The sequence below is a fragment of the Diabrotica virgifera genome, chromosome 10, assembly GCF_917563875.1.
Source record: "Diabrotica virgifera virgifera chromosome 10, PGI_DIABVI_V3a".
In the NCBI taxonomy this organism is placed as follows: Eukaryota; Metazoa; Arthropoda; class Insecta; order Coleoptera; family Chrysomelidae; genus Diabrotica; species Diabrotica virgifera.
Window position 1 is genome coordinate 18,187,551 of NC_065452.1, and position 21,649 is coordinate 18,209,199.

Sequence of the window (21,649 nt, forward strand, 5' to 3'; positions counted from 1 at the left end):
TTCTTCTTCTTCTTCGTACGACTAGGATTATTCCTGTTGTCTGCCTCTTTTTCTGTTTCAGTGGTTGTTGACTGTACATTGTCTTTCCATTTTTTCCGCGGCCTTCCAACGGGTCTTCTGCTATACGGCTTGTTGTTTTTACAGATGTTCGCTAAACTATCTGGTCCAATTCGGTTTACATGTTCTTTACTTTTTTTTTTGTTTTTATCCACCTGTTAATGTTTTGAATTTTGCATTGTTCGCGTATACTTCTGTTGCTTTTTCTGTCTCTTAATGATATGCCCGCTATTGATTTTAATACTCTCATTTCGATATTGTTGATTTGTTATTTCGTCTTTTTTGTCCTTATCTCCGCTGCATATGTTAGCATTGGCCTTACTGTTGTATACCGTTGTATACTTTTATTTTGCTTTCCGTGGTCAGATATTTGTTTCTCCATATGGTTTCTCGGAGGCAACCACTTACTCTTGCTGCTTTTGCTTTGCCTTGTGGTCTCTGTTCTTATATTCCTGTCACTAGTGACGCGGCTCTCTACTGATCACTATACATTTAGTTTTTTCTACTGATATTCTCATATTAAATTTGTTTGCTGTGATATTGAAAAGTGCGGAGCTGCCTTTGTAGGTCATCCTAGTTATCAGCAATTAGTACTGCATCATAGGCATAGCATAATATCGTGATTTTATGTGCTCTCATGTGGTATCCATGTCGTTTTCTGACTTCGTGAATTATTTGATTCATCACCATATTGAATAACAATGGGCTGAGCCAGTCTCCTTGGCGGATTATAGAATAGAATAGAAATATGCTTTATTGTCACTGAAAATTCTTACAATTTTATGGACAAAGCTTACATACAGTCAAAAGAAAAATAATATCAACAACAAATAACAAATAACAACTACAATTTACTAAAATTAGATAAATCGTCAATATATAGTAAATATGACATAAAATCAAAGACAAAAACAATTAATTGCAAAATTTATATAAATTGCAAATTGAACATACTTACAACAAATAAAATACAACATTAGGAATTGACAGTTTAAGCTACTGCGTATGAAACCCAATTTTCTTAGTTATTCATTAAGAAATTCTTCTATTGAATAATATGGTCTTTTAGATAGATAGGCTTTGGTCATTTTACGGAACTTTGGGAAAGATGTTGCAGATTTAAGTTGTAAAGGGAGATGGTTGTAAAGTTTTTTTGCGGAATATAATACAGATTTCTTTACTAACTCAGTGGATGGGATCGGTAAATAAATATCAAAGATTGAATTTCTGGTGGAGTAAATATGATTGGGCCTTGCTGGAAAGACATGAAGGTGTTTACGAATTAAACAAACCGTTTCTAGAATATATAAAGATGGAAGTGTTAAAATTTCGTGATTTCTGAAGTAACTTCTGCAATGTGAAGATCTTCTGAGGCCAAACAGATATCTTATTGCTCTTTTTTGCAATTTAAAAATAACATCAAATTGAGCAGCTGTACTAGAACCCCAAAAAGGAAGACCATATCGAAGATGAGACTCGAACAACGAAAAATATGTTATTTTAGAAGATGCTAAATTGAGTTCCCTTCAGACAGATCTTATTGCATAGCAAGCTGAGGCGAGTTTCTTACTTAACGAATCGATATGAAGGGACCATTTGAGGTTGCTGTCTAAAAAAATACCAAGAAATTTTACAGAATCAACGGTAATGATCTGGCTGTTATTAAGAGGCAAAGGTTGAAGAGCTCCTTTATAGGATAATGCTACTGTTTTGTCTATATTAAAAGAGAGTAGATTAGAGTCAGACCAAGTCTTTATCGTCAGTAGATCCGAAGTTATAGTTTCATGAAGAGATGGAATAGTTGAGTTGCTCCAAGTGATACTGGTATCATCAGCAAAAAGAAAAATTTTCCCAAAGATTTTTAAATTAGTGATGTCATTTATAAAGATAAGGAACAGAAGAGGACCCAATACTGAACCTTGCGGTACTCCACATACAATGTTTTTGAGACTAGAGTCAGTATCATTTGCTCTAACTAGTTGTTTCCTATTATTCAAGTAGGATTGGAACCAATTCAAAGAAATACCTCTAATTCCATAGAAATTTAGTTTTTTAATCAAGATGTCGTGATTTACACAATCAAAAACTTTGGCATAGTCACAGAAAACAGCGGCAGTATAAAGATTATTGTTTAGTGCTTGCTAAACCTCATGTAGTACAGAAAACATGGCATCAGTGGTACATTTATTAGTTAAAAAGCCGAACTGATTTTGAGATAAAATGTTGTTATCAACGATAAAGGACATAAGTCGAGTTTTAATGAGTCTCTCAATAATTTTGGAGAGTGCCGGTAGTAAAGCAATAGGTCTATAGTTGCAGGCATTAGATTTTTCACCACCCTTATGAAGAGGAATAATAATGGCTGTCTTTAGGCACTCTGGAAATTTACGTTTTTCGAAGGAATCATTAATTAGTCAGACGAGGATTTCCAACACATTTTCTGTGAGATTAGAGAAAATTTTTATAGATAGTCCATCAGTACTACAGGATGATTTGCTTTTGATACTATTGATTGTTTGGGTCAGTTCAGAGTTATCGACTGGTTTTAAAAAGAATGAATTCGAGACGTTTCTTGAATTAGGGAGATAAGAAATGGGATATTGTTGCGGCAAAATATTTGATGTTATATTTTTACTCACATTAACGAAGTAATCGTTTAGACTTTCAGGATTTGGAAGGGAAAATGATTGAGCTGTATGAGTTTTATTTCGAAGATCGTTTATTATAGACCAGGTTTCTTTTGCAACACTTTTAGAGCTTCCCAGACGATTTTGATAATAGGCTTTTTTTAGCTGATTTGACAAGTTTTAGATATGTTGTCCTGTACTTCGTGATATATTCAGGGACAGAAACATTGGTAGTAAATTTCTTGATGTATAGAAGTGAACGCATATTCTTGGCTGATATGCGGATACCTTTCGTAACCCAAGGTTTCCGATATTTTGGCTTAATAGGAATTAAAGAAAATGCCTTATTGAAGATGCGGAGCAGCTTATCTAGAAAAACACTGAAATTATAGTCCACGTTTATAGACGGAAACTGCCACTCAGAAGTTAAGCATAAATTTTGGAATTTACGAAAATTCTGGGCGGAAAAAATCCTACCTAAGCATCGGGTTTTTGAGGAGGGTTTGCTGAAGATTTTAAACTTCGTATACACTGCTTCGTGATCAGATAGTCCCGCATTAATAACTGTAGAGCAGACATCAAGGGGTGAGAAATCTGAGACAATATAATCGATTATGGTAGATGTAGTTGTTGTAATCCTTGTAGGAGAATTAACGTGCATTGAGAGACCATACGATTCAAATATGTTGACCAGGGACACTTGGGTAGCACAAGCAGCAGCATAATTAATGTTAAAGTCACCGCATAGAATTTTTCTGCTTTTATGAGGCAGGTCATCTAACAAATTTAGCAGGTTCTGGAAAAATAGTTCCACTGTAGAGTCAGGTGATCTATAAATGCAAATAATGTAAAGATTAAGATTTTTATTATAAACTAAGGAAAACTCAAAGACGGACTCACTTAACAGAAAGTCATATTTTGTTACCAGAGAAAAATCATTATTCCTCCTTTTAGTTCTATGCATTCTGTTTCTCCTGTTGACAGTATTTGGTCTATTTTGATATAAGTCTATTGTAATTTTATTTGGCTTGACTAACACCACTAAATTGTTACAGGTATGAACAGGAGAGTAAAGTTCAGTTTGTCGTGGACGCAGTGTATGCTTTCGCACTGGCTCTTCATAACCTCCATGAGGATATCTGCAAAGATTATAATCAATCTGGGATATGCCCTGCTATGGTTCAGTACGATGGAGGAGAATTCTATAAAAAATATCTACTGAATATGTCATTTACTGGTAAGTGGATAATTTATTGTCTTATACCATATATCTACAAAGTTGAGCATGATTTTAATTATTATTAACTATATATTTAGTTCAATGTCTTTTATGAGAAATCGTAACTAAAATCAGCTTTGTGAATAAAAAACAACTAATATCAGCGATAAGAATACTATAATTCCAGAAATAATTAATTCCTCTTCTTCTTTTTCTTTTTGTGTAAGTATGACTGTTTTTTAATGTACCTACAGTAAGTTGTCGTTCCATCGTTTTCGTGGTCTTTCCACTGATCGTCTTTCTATTATGAAACCGTCTCTCGTCGTCTTTACTACTCTATTTGTTGTCATTTGGCTTATGTGGCCGTTCCATTCTACTCTTCTCTTTCTTAACCAGTTATTAATGTTCTCTACCTTGTATCTCCTTCGTATATCTTTCGATCGTTGGGTATTTTCCGTATTTATTGTGAGCGGCCGTGGAGTAACGGCATATTCGCTGGCCTTATACGCCAGTGCACGTAGGTTCGAGCCCTGCCAAAGACAAACCATTTTCATTTCCAATAATGACACGAGCCGTCTCACCGTGCATCGGAGAGCACGTTAAGCCGTCTATCCCCCTGGGCTAGTGTACATCGGCATTAGTTACTTGAAACAGGGTTAAAGATGTAAAGGATCTCCCCGGCAAAAATGCCATACGATATTATTATTATTATTTCGTATTTTCTCCTCCTCTATCCTTTATCCTTCGTAAGGATGTGGTGACGTTATGGTATTTGACGAATGGTTGCTATCCATTCTTCTCTCTCCTGGGCGCGGTGTGCTGCCTCAGACAGAGAGTAACCGGTGGCGCATTTTATTTGGTCTGACCATCGGAGTGGCGCTCTTCCTCGAGTTCTTTTACCCTCTACCTTGCCTTCAACCACTAACCTCTCCATGCCTTCTCTTCGTCTGGTAATGTGTCCAAAGTACCTCAATATATTTTGGTTGATGATGGTGGTAAGCCTAGTGTTGATGTCGAGTTCTGATAATATTGAGATATTTGTGCGATGTGCTGTCCAGGGTATGCGCATCATTCTACGATATACCCACATTTCAAACGCCATTATACGTCGTGAGTCGGACTTTTTAATGGTCTAAGTTTCTGAAGCATAGGTAGCGATAGGAAAGATAAGCGTCCGTACCAGGCGCAGTTTCGTGTTCCTGGTTATGGCCGTATCTTTCCATATTTTAGTGAGTTTGACCGTTGCTGATCTGGCCATTTTAAGGCGTCGGCGTATTTCTTCTTCGCATCCACCATTGTTTGTGATAACATAACCTAAATAATTGAAACGGCTTACCACTTCAAACCCCGCTACGTTTCGTATTTCCGGCTGGTTATTTCTAATTTCGATCGATTATCATTACCTTGGTCTTCTGTACATTAATTTTAAGTCCATATTCACGACTAATAGTATCTAGTCTGTACATGATGTATTCAAGTTCATTTGTTGATGATGATAGTACTAAAGTGTCGTCAGCATAGCGGAGATTGCTGATTTTTCGGCCTCCGACTGTTATTCCTTCTAGCCATCCGTCGAATACAATGCGCATGATGTGTTCGCTATATATATTGAGTAATGTGGGAGAGATAATATATCCTTGACGAACACCGGCTTTTAGTTTAAAATTATCGGAGTATGTGTTGTTGACTTTTACATTTGCTGTGCTCTTGATATACAGTTGTTTAAGCAGGTATATTAGATGTTGGGGGGTACCCATATCTCTCAGTATTCGCCACATTTGATGCCACTTTACATTATCGAACGCTTTCAAGTAGTCGACGAAGCACAAATATGTTTCTAGATTAAATTCTCTAGATTTTTCTATAATTTGTCTGAGATTAAGAATTTTTTCTCGTGTGCCTCTTCCAGGGAAAAATCCACATTGTTCTTGTGGGATCTGTGGTAAAAGTATTGATTTTAATCTCTCGTTAATTATAGTTAGAAGGACTTTACTTGCGTGGGAGATCAGGGCTATAGTGCGGTAGTTATTACAATCAGTTGGTGAGCCTTTCTTATAAATGGGTATGAAAGTAAGCTTACACCAATCATCTGGCCATTTTCCTGTGTTCCAGATTTCATTACACAGTTTGAACATCACTTCAACTCCTATGTCTCCCATTTCTTTTAAGTGATTCCTCCGTGATTCCGTCTTTTCCTTGAGATTTTCTAGTTTTCAATTTTTTTATTGCGGTTTTTATTTCCGATTTTAAAATATGTGGTTCCTTTTCGTCATTTATTTCTTCTGGATTCACGTCTTCATGGTCACTATGAAACAGCATCTCACAGTATTGTTTCCATGTCGCTGCTATACCCTCTGCATTGATGATGATCGTTCCCAAGTTATCTTTAATGACCTGCGTTTGTGGTTTAAACTCTTTAGTTAAGTATTTCACTTTGGCAAACAGTTCTCTAGATTCTTGACGGTCGGCGTGTTCTTCTAGTTGTTTGCGTATTTCTTTAATGTGATTATTTTTGTCTCTTCTACTTCGTGATTTTATGCGTCTGTTTATATCTGCTATCTTGTTTTCAGTTTCTGTTGGATTTGCAGCGTTGTTTCTAATATTTCTTCGTTCTTCTACTAGGTTCAGTGTCTTATCAGTCATACAGTCTTTTTCTTTCCGTTGGGTTTCTTTGGGGTTTGTAATATTTATTGCGTCTATAATCCACGTCTTTGTATGTTCCCATGTTTGATTGGGATCGCCAGTAATGTTTGGTGTGTTACTATGTCTTAGTGTTTCTTTGTATTTTCCAGGTTCTTTAGGAATATATTTAATTGTTCTAGTTGTTTCAATTTTCTTACAAAATTTGATACGGAATTCGGATTGTAACAGTTTATGGTCTGTTCTGCAATCTGCCGCTGGTTTTGTCTTTACGTTTACTACCGAACTTTTCCATCGTTGGCTGACAAGAATATAATCTATTTGATTTTTGTATCTTCCCCCTGGTGAAGTCCAAGTTGATAGTCTTCGCGGGTGATGTTTAAACATGGTGTTCATGATACTAAGTTCAGTGTCGATGACAAATTGTAATAGCCTTTCTCCTCTCCCATTTAGTTCGCCTATTCCAAACCCACCGACTGTTCCTTTCAGCAGCTCTTCTGATGTTGTTTTGCCTATTTTTGCGTTCCAGTCACCCAATATTATGACTGGCTCTTTTTTGGGTATGTTAGCGATGTTACTGTTTATTAACTGGTACATCTCTTCTACTTCGTCATCTGTCCCGTCGCATGTTGGCATATATACTTGTAGTACATGAACCTTTGTTGGCTGTCCATCAAGAGTAATTTTAATTAGGCGCTCATTTATTGGGAGATATTCATATACAAATTTTGCGAGGTTCTTCCGTACCAGTATTGCTACGCCATTTTTACCAGTTTTATTGGCTCCCGATATGAATATTTTATAGTAGTTGGATTCCCAGTGTCCTTGGCCTTCCCAGTGTGTTTCTGAAACTCCACATATGTCTACTTTTTCTCTAGTAAGCTCTCGTTCTAAGATATGTAGTTTTCCTGGTTCTAGCAAACCTCGGACGTTCCATGTGGCTATACGGTGTTTTGTGCGTAATTTTAATTTTGGGTTTCCAGTCACCAATTTCGCAGATATAGCCTGGTTGCCCATATCCATCTGCCCGGTCGTCCGTTTCACACCCGTCGACCCGGAATCGACGTGGCGCCGGTTGCTTGCCGGATCGCATAACACTATATTACTTTCCTTTGTCATTCCATAACGTGCTCTGGAATATGTAATCAAGTGGTTTTCCGTTTGCCTGCTTGATCCTTATGCCGTTGACACATTGTTGGTTCATCCGCCTTCGGAGCAGATTTCTCAACTCCAGGGCAAAAGAGTGCCCTAAACACTTACTAACTCATCCGCCCGAAGCCGTTGGTCAGTAAGTGGGGAATTGCTTATTCCGGCAATCATTCGGTTTATCTGTAACCCTAGACAAGGGGCCCTTACAGGGTGCTATTAGCCGGGCCAGCTAAACCCTGGTTTTTTATAGAGGTGTTACTCCTCTCACCTCCTCTTTTATCCGGGCTTGGGACCGGCTGCATTATGTGTGAAGCTACTCAGTTCACCCCACACCTAACACAGGCAGAGTTTTAGTATTTAGTTTTAGTATTTAGTATGGTATAAATAGACCCAAACCCAGACATCCAAAGTGAAAGTTATCTTCCAACACCAAATTGTTCTATATGGTCCACATAATGAGCGTCGGGTTTGGGGGGAGAGGGGGAGAAATCGGTAAATTCGTAGTTTTTTACGTTTTTCGTCAATATTTCTTATGAGGTTTAGCATAAACAACCTTATATACAAAAATCTTCTACATTAAATTTGAAATAAAAAAAGGCCCTATGCATAATCCTTCTAAAATGAACGGTTTTAAAGTTACGCAAGGAGTATAGTATACCTGGTCCAAAAAAGGCCTAACCCAAACATCCAAAGTAAAAGTTTTTCTCCGACACCAAATTGTTCTATATATGGTCCACATATTGTTCAGTAAAAAGTTACACCATTTTGAGCTTCAGGTTTGGGGGGCAGATGGGGGACAATCCGGTAAATTAGTAGTTTTTTTACGTTTTTCGTCAATATTTCTAAAACTACACTTTAGCGTAAACAATGTTCTATAAAAAATGTTCTACATAAAATTTAAAACAAAAAAGGTCCGATACATAATTGTTATAAAATCAACGGTTCCACAGTTACGGAGGGTGAAATGTGGAGGTTTTCGATACTTTTTATATTTTTTGGGCAATTTTAATATTATTACTCATGAAAGAAATTTTCTTTAACAGGATAGTGTTTTGTAAATTCAATTTGCTACTTCAGTGGCCGGTGGTATGTTATTGATAAGCCCTTGAAGAAACGTCAACCTCACCAACCAAAATCATCATCAATTGCCCAAAAAATATAAAAAGTATCGAAAACCTTTATTTTTCACCCTCCTTAACTCTGGAACCGCTGACTTTATAACACTTATGTATCGGACCTTTTTTGTTTTAAATTTTATGTAGAACATTTTTGTGTAGAACATTGTTTACGTTAAAGCATAGTTTCAGAAATATTGACGAAAAACGTAAAAAACTACTAATTTACCGACTTCTCCCCCATCTGACCCCAAAACCGGACGATCAAAATGGTGAAACTTTTTACTGAACAATATGTGGACCATATAGAACAATTTAGTGCTGGAGGAAAACTTTTACTTTCGATGTTTGGGTTATGCCTTTTTTTGGACCAATTATACTATACTACCTCCGTAACTTTGGAACCGTTCATTTTAGAAGGATTATGCATCGGCCTTTTTTATTTCAAATTTAATGTAGAACATTTTTGTATACAAGGTTGTTCATGCTAAACCGCATAGTTTTAGAAATATTGACGAGAAACTTAAAAAACTACGAATTTACCGATTTCTCCCCTCTCCCCCCAAACCCGACGCTCAAAATGGTGTGACTTTTTTCTGAACATTATGTGGACTATATAGAACAATTTGTTGTTGGAGGATAACTTTCACTTTGGATGTCAGGGTTATGCCATCTTTTGGATCAATTGTATCATACTAATTGGGGTTTTTATATCCTGCTGTTTCTAGCATTTTTTTGTCCTCTCTGTGTCCAGGGGCGGCCCGTCAGGGTGGGCAAGGTAGGCGCCGCCTAATCTCTTCAAATGTACAATAATAAATTATTTATTAATATAATATACTTATTTCAAAACTGTAATTTGTATTTTCTTGCATCGCATTAAGAAATTTGTAATTCAGGTCCACTGTACAACTCCGGCTGATGAAAGCTAGTTTTAATTTTTAGTTTTTCTATGGTAAAACAATAAAAATAACCACTGGGACGATACATACATATAAAATTTTTTTCATGGTAAAGGTTCTACCCAACCATTTTGAAGTGATATGAGCTGACGACATGAAGTGATATGAGCTGGTGGAAGTCGCCAGCTCATATCACTTCAAAATGGTTGGGTAAAACCTTTACCATGAAAAAAATTTTATATGTATGTATCGTCCCAGTGGTTGTTTTTATTGTTTTACCATAGAAAAACTAAAAATTAAAACTAGCTTTCATCAGCCGGAGTTGTACAGTGGACCTGAATTAAAAATTTCTTAATGCGATGCAAGAAAATACAATCCTAAGTAGCCGATACTTTTTATATATTGACCATTAGCTCTGAAGATGACTTTTATGTCGAAAGCGCTTAGCTAAGGAAATTAAAATACATTTACACACTTTAATATACTTCTTTCACTTCTTTCATTCATTTCAAGTGTGTACAAAACCTATCAGTCTTTCAAACTAGATAATATTTATTCTAACAATTTTTCCAAATAACTTTTTGCGATATCTCTAACGCGAAACAAAATATTGAAAATTTAAATTTAAATTTCAGTTGACTATCTTAAAAAGTGTAAACCATCAAAATGAATGACTGCAAAATTTCAAATCTGTATTTATTTTGATAGCCGAAATATAAGGGTGTTTTCATCTTAAATGCGACACACTGTATACAGGGTGTTTGGTAAAGAATGGGCCATAGCTTACCACTAGATTCCTGAGGTTAAAATATGTCGATTTGAGCTAACTTACCTTAGTACGAAAGTTGATAATAACCGAAATACAGGGTGTCAAAGTTAAAACTTTTATTTTATTTATTCTTGAAGATTTCCTAACAGACATGGGATAATAACACAAAATTTGATAAGCGGGGATTTTTTGAGACGATGTTGGAAATTCCATACAATTGATTTGTTGTGTAAATAGTTCGAAATCATGTCCCTTTTTTCCCTTGTCGACGCTAGTGTTGTTCTTGGCGATCAGGTTATCGAAATACACATACCTATATCGCGAAGAAAGGGACTTTCAACCACTTGAAATCCGGAATTCTGTTCTCCCTGCGACACCGAAGATGACTTGCATTGAGACCACTGAAATGTGAAGACGTGAAATAGTGTCGACCTCGTTGACGCGTCCTGATTGTAAATTGTAAGTACCTTGTATCTTTACCTTGTATTTTGTTGTTACCTATATGTTTCCTTTGTTTCGTTTTTGAGCTATTTAACCGCCAACCAATTTGAATATGTGTGTATTATTATTATGTTTATTGCGCCTATGAGAGTTTCTATTCATCTCTACCAGTAGAAGCCATCGAAGCCATAGTAAATTGTAGATATTGTAACTATTGTTGATTGCTCGTTTTGATTTTATTGTTGTTTTCGTTCAATACCTGCTAGTAACCATACAGACGAGAAATCTAAATTCGCCACCAAAAATGATGTATTATCCAGCGGGCGCCACATACGCCTTTCAGCGCTCATTTAATATGTTCAAATTGTTTATTACCCACTCTACATACTTTCTAAATAAAAATTTTATTCTGTTAATATTTTTACTTACAAAAGGTATACTACATTCATCTCGCTAAACTCAACCGTTTTCGAGATAAACGCATTTTAAATCTGCGAGGCAACATAATTTTTTGCATATCATTGTAGTTACAGTTACACCCGAAAAATAACTTAAAATCATAAAAATTTCCCAAAATGTATCTCAAATTTCTTCAAATGGAATTTGCGATGCAATGACATAAATATGAGAACTGGCACACTTATTATGGTTTCAAGTTTATTTTTCGGGTCTAACTACAATGATATGTTGTATCGCCGATTTAAAATGCGTTTATCTCGAAAACAGTTGAGCTTAGCGAGATGAATGTAGTATACCTTTTTAAATAAAAATATTAAGAGAATAAAAATGTTGATTCAAAAACTACGTGGCGTGGGAGATAAAAAAAATTAAACGTATTAAATGAGCCCTGAAAGACGTATGTAGCGCCCTCTGGGTAATAGATCATTTTTGGTGGAAAATTTAGATTTCTTATCCCAAAAAACTCCGCTTACCAAATTTCGTGTTATTATCCCATGTCTGTCAGGAAATATTCAAGAATAAATAAAATAAAAGTTTAAGTTTGACACACCCTGTATTTCGGTTATTATCAACTTTGGTACTAAGGTAAGTTAGCTTAAATCGACCAATTTTAAGCTCAGGAATGTAAGGTTAAGCTATGGCCAATATTTACCAAACACCCTGTACCTATATAGGTATGTACCGGGTGTCCCAATAAGAATGACTCTCGGTCATATCTCAGGAACCGTTTATAGTAGAGCTTTGAAATAAAAAATTTTATAACAAAAGTTGCCTCAGGAAAAGCCTGGAAATTATTTTCATAATTGTGGGTCCACCGCTAGAGGGCGTAATTGAATATCAAAAATAAAAAAATCTAAATTTTACAAAATTTTCCTAATGAAGGGGCACTGGAAATCCAATTATTGTATTCTTCATCAAATTCTGCGCATATTTGATTTAACAAGTTTAACTCTACCTTTGAAAATAAGAGGTGGGGGTGAGTGGGAACCTTGTTATGAAAAAATGGCTGTAAGTCCAGTTCTGCTAAATCAAATTTTGAAAACTGGGTCTTGTTGAAGACAGATCTTTTTCTTCAATGTAAGCGTGATAATTTTGAACCATCCTAATAAGTAATAAGCCAGCTGGGAGGCGTTATTTTATTTTTATTCAGAAATCTAGTTTTCTATGGAAAATATTAAATACAAGTATGCATTTTTAATCATACTTTATAAAATTAGATTAAATTAGCAATAGAATAGCGAAAACCGCATGTCGATACCTTTTTTCTATCTCAAGATATCTCGAGAAACGTGTAAATTTTATACATAACTGTTACTATCACCGGTAAACTAAGTTAATGAAAAGTAGTGTGCTGTGGAAAAAAACAAAATAACATTTTCCAGATGTCAACGTATAAAAATATATATATATAACAGCGCTAACAGGCCTTATAGGCCTACGGCTTCTAAATTCTGGATAATATTTCTCCATTCTGTTCGGTCCTCTGCACTCTTTCTCCAGTCCTTCACCCCGATTTCTTCCAAATCCCTCTCTGCAGCCTCTAACCATCTCTTCCTTGGTCGACCTCGTCTCCTTTTTCCCAATGCTCTGTCATTCAATATTCGTTTGACGTTTCTAGTTTCTGGCATTCGAGTAATATGTCCCAGCCATCTAACTCTTTGGGCTCGTATTTTTGTCGTTATTTTTGGTCTCCCATACATCCTCATTACTTCTTCATTTGTTCGTCTCCTCCAGGTTTTCTCCGCTATCTGTATACCTCCAAAAATTTTTCTCAGGATCTTCCTTTCCCATATCTGTATCTTCTTCTCCTCTTGTTGATTCATTACCCACGTTTCGCTCGCATACAACACTGTGGGCCGTATTATCGTTTCATACATTCTGATTTTCGCGTTTATTGATACATTTTTTGCTTTTAATATCGTGTTTAAGGCACCCACAACTCGACTTCCCTTCAATAATCTTTTATCTATTTCTTTTTCTTCCCTTCCAGTACTGGTTACAGTCACTCCCAGGTATTCGAATTCTGCTACTTCCTTAAATTTATATTCATCTCCTTCTCCTTTCATTTTTATATAGTTATCCTCTTTATTTATATCTCCTTTCATTACCATGTATTGTGTTTTTCCTTGGTTGATTCTTAATCCATACCTTTTTGCTTCCGCTTCGAACTTTTGGAATATTTTTTGGAGATGTTCCTTTGTTCTTGTTAGGATGACTAGATCATCAGCGTAAGCTATAAACTGCTGTCTGTTGTTAAATATGGTACCGCTTGTATTAATTTTTATCCTTCTTACTATGTGTTCTAGTACCAAGTTAAATAAGTCTGTAGATAGAGGGTCACCCTGTTTCAGTCCTTTATTCACTGTGAATTGTTTTGAAAAATTTCCTTCCAGTGTTATCCTGTTTTTTGTATTGTTGAGCGTCATTCTCACTAATTTAACCAGCTTTCCTGAAATACCCAAGGATCTCATTGCTTCATATAGCATATCTCGGTCTACTGAGTCGTAAGCCTGTTTAAAGTCAATGAACAACATGTGTAGTCCCAAATTTTGTTCGTAGCTGTTGTTCTGTATTAGTTTTAATAAACATATTTGATCTGTTGTTGATCTTCCTGGTCTAAAACCTCCTTGGTATTCTCCAATGATCTTATTTACCTCCTTTTGCAATCTATTTCGGATGATTTTTGCAAGTATTTTATAGGCCACTTCTAATAGCGATATTCCTCTATAATTTTCGCAACTTGTTTCATCACCTTTTTTGTAGATTGGACAGATGAGTGCATTGTTCCATTGTTGCGGCATTTCCTCTTTTTGCCAGACTGTTAATATTAGTCGGAAAATTTTTTCTTGCAGCTTTTCTCCTCCTACTTTAAAAATCTCTGCCGGAATTCCGCTTTCTCCTGCGCTTTTGTTATTTTTTGCTTCAATATTGCTTCTTTTACTTCTTGTAGTGTAGGTTCTTCTTCACGTTGTTGTTCTGTGTTATCCTGTTCATGTTGTTTTATTTCCTGGGGTTCTGCTTGTTTATTTTCATTTAATAGTTCTTCAAAATACTCCGCCCATCTGTTCAATTTTTCTGTTGTTTCTCCTAAAAGCACACCGTCTTTACCTCTACAATAACTTGTTTTACTCTTTGCAGTTCCTCGAGATTTTTTTACTTCTTGGTAGAAATTTCTTATTTCCTTGTTTACGTATGATTCTTCTATTGTTTTCAACTGTTTGTCAAGATGTTCTCTTTTCTTTTTTCTGCAGATTTGTTTTACTTCTCTTCTTGCCATTTTATATTTTTCTGTAGTATCCTGTGTATTATTTTTGTCTTTTTCTATTTTTGCTTTATTTCTACGTATCAATGCTATTTTACAATCCTCGTCAAACCAGTCTCTTCGTTTCTCTGCTTGTGCTTTTCCTAGACATAGTTCCGTTGCTTCTGTCATCGCTATCTGTATATTCCTCCATTCTTCATCAATATCTTCTGCGGTGGGGTAACGAAGTCTTTTATTTATCTCTGCCACAAATTTGTTTGCCGTTTTTTCTTCTTTAAGTAATTCTATCTTGTATGTTAATCTTTCTTTTGCTGTTCTTGGGTTTCTTGGCAGCTCTTGTTTAAGTTTGGCTATCGTTAGAATATGATCGCTATTGGTATCTGCCCCTCTGTAGCTTCTGGAATCGGTAATTGCTCTGATATGTTTACTTTCTATTAATACGTGGTCTATCTGGTTTTTTGTCCTTCCATCTGGAGATATCCAAGTTATCTTATGAATATCCTTATGGTCAAATCTTGTGCTTACAATTTTCATTTTATTTTCTGTTGCAAATTCAATTAATTTTTTCCCATTTTCATTTGATTCCATAAAAATATAATTAATTAAAACAACAATATAAGGAGAAACAATACTATTAAAATTAAATATAACACAGAACAAAAAGAACTACTTAGTGACGACCTAAATATTCAAATTGTTGCCCATCATACACTACTCTAGAATACATTATCCAGAGAATACTAAACGCCATTCAAAGCATATCGAGAGCAGAAATTGAGACTGCTGTTCAATCTACTCTTGAAAGAGTAAATGTTTGCAACGAAAATGATGGGCAAAAATTTGAACGTTTATGTCATCACTAAATAGTTGTTTTTATTTCTTTGTAATAGGGCTTTTCAACGCTTCTCATTTGTTTCGAGCCTCTGTCATATGTCGTATAATCCGTGTATAATATTAATATACGAGATATGAACGAGGCTCGAAACAAATGAGAAGCGTTGAAAAGACCTAATATACGTTGACAGCTGGAAAATGTTTCTTTGTTGTTTCCATAGCACACTACTTTTAATGAATTTCGTTTACCGGTGACAGTAACAGTTATGTTTTTAAATTTACACGTTTTGTAAGATATCTCGAGATAGAAAAAAGGTATTAACATGCGGTTGTCGCTATTCTGTTGCTAATTTTGTCTAATTTTGTAATATGGTATTAAAAATGCATGGTTGTATTTAATATTTTACAAGGAACACTAGATTTCTGAAAAAAATTAAATAACGCCTTCTAGCTGGCATATTACTCGGTAAGTTGGTTCGAAATCATAACTTTTACATTGACGAAAAAAATCTGTCTTCAACAAGACCAAGTTTGCAAAATTTAATTAAGCAGAACCGGACTCACAGCCAGTTTTTCATAACAAGGTTCCCACTCACCCCCACCTCTTATTTCCAAAGGTAGACCTAAACTTGTAAAATCAAATATGCGTAGAATTTTATGAAGAATACGACGATCGGATTTCCAGTGCCCCTTCATTAGGAAAATTTTGTAAAATTTAGATTTTTTAATTTTTGATATTCAATTACGCCCTCTAGCGGTGGTCCCAAAATTATGAAAATAATTTCCAGGCTTTTCCTGAGGCAACTTTTGTTATAAAATTTTTTATTTCAAAGCTCTACTATAAACGGTTCCTGAGATATGGCCGAGAGCCATTCTTATTGGGACACCCGGTACATATTATTATACACTATATGTGTCGCCTACCCGGATACTGAGGTCACGAGCCGCCACTGTCTGTGTCAGGTCATGACTGGTCTCATGACTGTTTTGTACCTGCGGACCAGCGGCTCTGTTTGCTCTATTCACTTGATCTTTCACTTCTGTTTCAAGCTCTCCGGGGCTAGATAGTGCGATGCTTAAATATTTAAACTCTATCACTTGTTCTATTATCTTACCATCTAGCTTTAATTTACGTCTTAGTGAAGTTTGTGTTATAACTATGCATTTTCTCTTTTTTGGGGAAATTAAATTAACATGTTAAATTGTCTGGCGGTTGCATTAAATTGATAAAGCGTACCTACGTTGTACATCATCTTCACTTTATTGTTTTTCTCCCATTTGGTATCATTTTGTAGTTCTTACTTTTTTAATATTTCATCTATGATCAGATTGAACAATACAGGCCGCAGGGAATCCCCCTGTCTGATCCGATTGTAAGCTTTAATTGGGTCAGTTAGTTTTGTTTTACTTTTACTTTTACAATTAATTCTTGGCAGTTTAATTATCAGTTAAACGTAATATTAGGAGGCTAGGATTCAGCGACATTTAACTTTGAATTAAGCCGTATTCTCGCAATCTCTTAAGTTTTGTCTTACTTTTTATGTAATTACCGCGTCAATCTCTAAGAGTTAATACCTTAATCTCTCTAATCTACCTAAAATTCGATTAGATAATGTTATAATATAGATTAAATATAACAATATAAACTGCGCGTCATAGAAAACGGGCACCCTAAAAAATGGGCCATTTTTGATGTCGCGTATATCCTAAACCTGTTGTCCGATTTGAATGATTTTTTGAATATGTTATAGCCCTATTCTTTGTCAATATCCCTGTAATAATATTTTTGCTAAACAGGTAAATTTTCATTGTATACCGGGTGTACGAATCAAACTGTGTTTTTTTTTCCTCAAAGTTCGCAACACCATGTGGAATATTCTAGCATTTATAAAATACTGAAATTAAAACCCAACTATAGCCTCAGGTTTTCTTAACATTCTGTTTTTTGATTTATTCGCTTATGTTGGATAATACAAAAGTTCTGTACTTTAACAACTAGCCATGTTCTTCATCAGTACAGGGTGTTATAAGTCTAGAGGGTTTTAGGGACTAACTAAGTTCGACAAACTTTAACGGGTAATTCTGCGTTAAAAATAATGACAGTTTGCTTTATAATCATATATCCGCAAAAGCTTCGTTTCCGAGATACGGGATGTTAAATTTTTTCTTACAAACTGATGATTTATTTATTGCTTTAAAACCGGTTGAGATATGCAAATGAAATTTGGTAGGTTTTAAGAGATGGTTATTGCGCATTTTTTGACATTCAACTAAGAATTTTATATTCACTATTGGAGCGCATACGGGTAATATGACCGATCATATTATTCGTATGCACGCCAATGGTGAATAAAAAATTCTTAATTGTATGTCAAAAAATGTTCAAAAATTACGTCTTAAAGCCCACCAAATTTCATTTGCATATCTCAACCGGTTTTAGTGCAATAAATAAATCGTCAGTTTGTAAGAAAAAATTTAACATCCTGTATGTCGGAAACGATGCATCTGCGGACATATGTTTATAAAGCAACCGATCATTATGTTTTCATGCAGAATTACCCCTTAAAGTTTGTCGTACTTCTTTAGAAACACCCTGTACTGATAAAGAGCATGCCTAGTTGTTAAAGTACATAACTTTTGTATTATCCAACATAAGCGAATGAATCAAAAAACAGAATGTTAAGAAAACCTGAGGCTATAGTTGGGTTTAATTTCAGTACTTTATAAATGCTAGAATATTCCACAGGGTGTTGCGAACTTTGAGAAAAAAACACAGTTTGATTCGTACACCCGGTATACAATGAAAATTTAGCTGTTTTGCAAAAATATTATTACAGGGATATTGACAAAGAATAGGGCTATAATATATTCAGAAAATCACTTAAATCGGACAACAGGTTTAGGAGATACGCGACATCAAAAATGACCCATTTTTTAGGGTGCCAGTTTTCTATGACGCGCAGTGTATTTATACTTTTAAAGTTCAGAACAATCGTATTCTATGACTTAACGCAATTAGAATTCCAGATTTAGTCATACGGCCCTCACTCCCTCTAAGGGGAAAATTCACTCGCCCCAGACAGTATCAAAAGGATTGAGCTCTGGTGGGACTCTTTTTGTGTTATTGAGTCCTAGGTGACAGGAGTATCTGCAGGTATGCAGGAGTATCTGCCAAGAATTTTCGTACACATCTGGCCGTTGAGAGTAGTACATGGTACTTTCTGCATGGTCTTATAGAGATGTTCATTCAGACCCAACTTTTTATGTTTTCTAGGAAGTTCTTCATAATGACTCCAGTAGTAGAGTCTATAATTAATAGGTATTGTCTGGGTACTTTGCATTCTCCATTGTCTTTGTATTTTAATTTCCAGATCACGGTACTTGGTGATCTTTTCAGTGTGTTTAGCACACAGGTTATTGCTGTTAGGAATAGCCACATCAATGAATGTTGTTTGTCACGTTAATTTATTGACTAATACGAGATCTGGTCTATTATGTGCCACTGTTTGGTCTGTAAGCACAGTGCGGTTCCAGAATAGCTAGTAGTTATCATTCTCAAGCATACTCTCAGGAACGTATTGATAATATGAGAGATGGTCCGTTTGGAGAAATCACAGTTTGATAGCTAAATCTTGATGAAGGATTTTTCCTACTGAATCATGCCGCTCCTTACTATTGTACGTTAAATGGTTAAATTTTTTTTTTCAAATCAACAAAATGATCAGCATATAAATTAGCGACTTCCAACTTCCAACCGTGTTCCCCATCGTGTTAAAATGGGTTGCGGTGGCAGTGGAACAGCAGGAAGCATATATCTATAACATTGTACTCTAACAAGTAATTTCAGTAATATCTTTTTGACGCTTGCTATTAAACTGTTAACTAGGGAAAACATTTTTCTTATTTCCTCTGCAACTGTGTTTATTCCACGCGCTAAACATGTAACGTGTGTTGGGTTTGGATAAAATAGTGTAATAGTAAAATAAAACAGTGGCAATTGTTGCAATTTAAAGTCCGTTTATGGAGGTCCTATCCAGGAAAATTTTGTTTGTTGTTTATTTGGGTTTATATGACTGCGGACACTAAATCCATTCGCCAATTTTACTATTTTTTTATTTTATTAGTCATTTTTTCGTATCTTATCCTAAAACTAATACTAATATTAATCTCTAATAAACAATTACTAATAAATAATTATTTTTGTATTTTTTTAATAATTTTTTATTTTATATTTTTTTTTATTTATTATTTCTAAATGATGTTCTCAGAGTTCCACAGTAAAAACTGCAACATTCTTCTTTTCTTCTTTATCCCTCTACTTCATTCGAAAGCTTTTTACTATGGACTGTCCAAGTTCGTCATTCATTTTTTTTTATTATATATTTTTTTTATTATATATTTTTTTTCTATTATTTTTTTTTATATTTTTTTTATATATTTTTTTGTATTTTTTTTTTCTTTTTTTTTATTTTTTTTTTCTTTTTTTATTTTTTTTTTCTCTTTTTATTTATATTTCTTTTCTTTTCTTTTTTCTTTTAATATATAACAATTTACAAGAAATACTTAAACTATATTTTACAATTACAACTTAAGTTTAATATCTAAAATATGTTTATACAATAGTCGATATACCAACTCATTATTTTCTAATGTTAATAAATAATTTAAATTAATGGGATGGTGGACATCAGTCAAAGAATACAGTGAATTTAAAAACATATTAACTTTATTAGAAATAAGAGAACAAGTCAAAATTTTGTGTTGTAGGTTACCAAACTGACCACAAATACATTGAGGGCTATCAGCTATATTAAGTTTAAATATATATGATGGTGTAAGACAGTGGTTAAATCTCATTCTGCGTATGGTTCTTGTCATATCCTTTGTCGACTCCATTTTAGAGAACCAAGGTTTATCTGTGATATAGTTTCTGATTGATCTGTAATGATTTCCTGTATTTATGTTCTCATCAATATACCTTTCTTTCCATTCTTTCTTAAGCTCCTTGAATAAATCTGATTCAATATCTCCAGACGTACAAAGATAATGTGTTAATACTCCTTTTGTCACCGCGTTTTTAGCCAATTCATCTACCATTTCATTTCCAGTTATTCCACAGTGGCTTTTAACCCATGCTAACTTAACAGACTTTCCTTGTTGCTGAAGTTCTTTAATTTTATTAATTATATATAATTCAATGTAGTTCACTTTTGATTTAGCATTTATAGCACTAATTTTACTTAGAGAACTTTTACTGTCACTATAAATTATAAAATTTGAATGATTTATACGAGATAAATATTTTAGTACTTCCATTATCGCTATTATTAACTCAGCTGTGTATATGTTACAGTTCAAGTTGATTATCCAGTTGGAGTTGACTTTTACTAGTTCGAGTCAACTCTAACGGCTGGTTTCAGTAAAAGTTGATTATAAATATAAAATGAAGATTTATATTCAACATTTACTAGTAAAAGTAGACTCCAACTAGGAAAAGTATACTCTTCCCAATGCCATTTAGTAAAAGTTGATTCTAATTCACACAAACAGCCGATTCTAGAAATTAAATGTTACTGAATATGTTCAAATTAGTCTAGGCTGTATCGTCGCCCCCGTTAGGTAAATTACTCCGATTCGAATTTTTTGCACAAAATTACTCAAAAAGAGGTCCTTATAACAAATCTACTGGGTGCCAGGCAGTACCTTGATCGATAAATTGTTTAAACAATTTTTTTTAGACAAATTCACAAAAATAATTTTTTCAGTTCGAATAACTTCACTTCATCTTCTAATTTTTTTTAGATCATTTGGGTTATTCTGAGCAAAAAAAGGTATTTTGTGATTTTTCTCTAAAATTGATTGTTGTCGAGTTATACGCGATTTAAAATTTGCAAAATACGAAAATGACCATTTTCAAGACTTAAAAAGACTCAGTTAAAAATTATTACTATGAAAGTCCAGAAAGTCACCAAATAAAATTTTAACGACCCCCCTACAAGATACTGAAGAAATTTTTGTTATTATTTTATTACTAAGCGGTTATTTTTAATTATTAACAATGAGCGCTAGGAGCGTATTGACGCAGTTATCAATGTGAGTGCGAGTGAGATGCACCATTGCACCATTTTGACATTTAAAAATTCAAACTTCTGTCAAACCACAAAACTGTCAAAACTTT

The 21,649-nt window shown here is 34.6% G+C and overlaps 1 protein-coding gene across 1 annotated transcript in view; it reads left to right on the forward strand.

The window, feature by feature from the left end:
- Nucleotides 1-21,649, forward strand: part of LOC126878603 (metabotropic glutamate receptor-like) — a 360,918-nt gene that overhangs the window by 157,885 nt on the left and 181,384 nt on the right. The window contains exon 3 of the mRNA XM_050641413.1: nucleotides 3,740-3,921. Within this exon, the coding sequence (XP_050497370.1) occupies nucleotides 3,740-3,921 (182 nt within the window). The remainder of the gene's footprint in view (nucleotides 1-3,739; nucleotides 3,922-21,649) is intronic.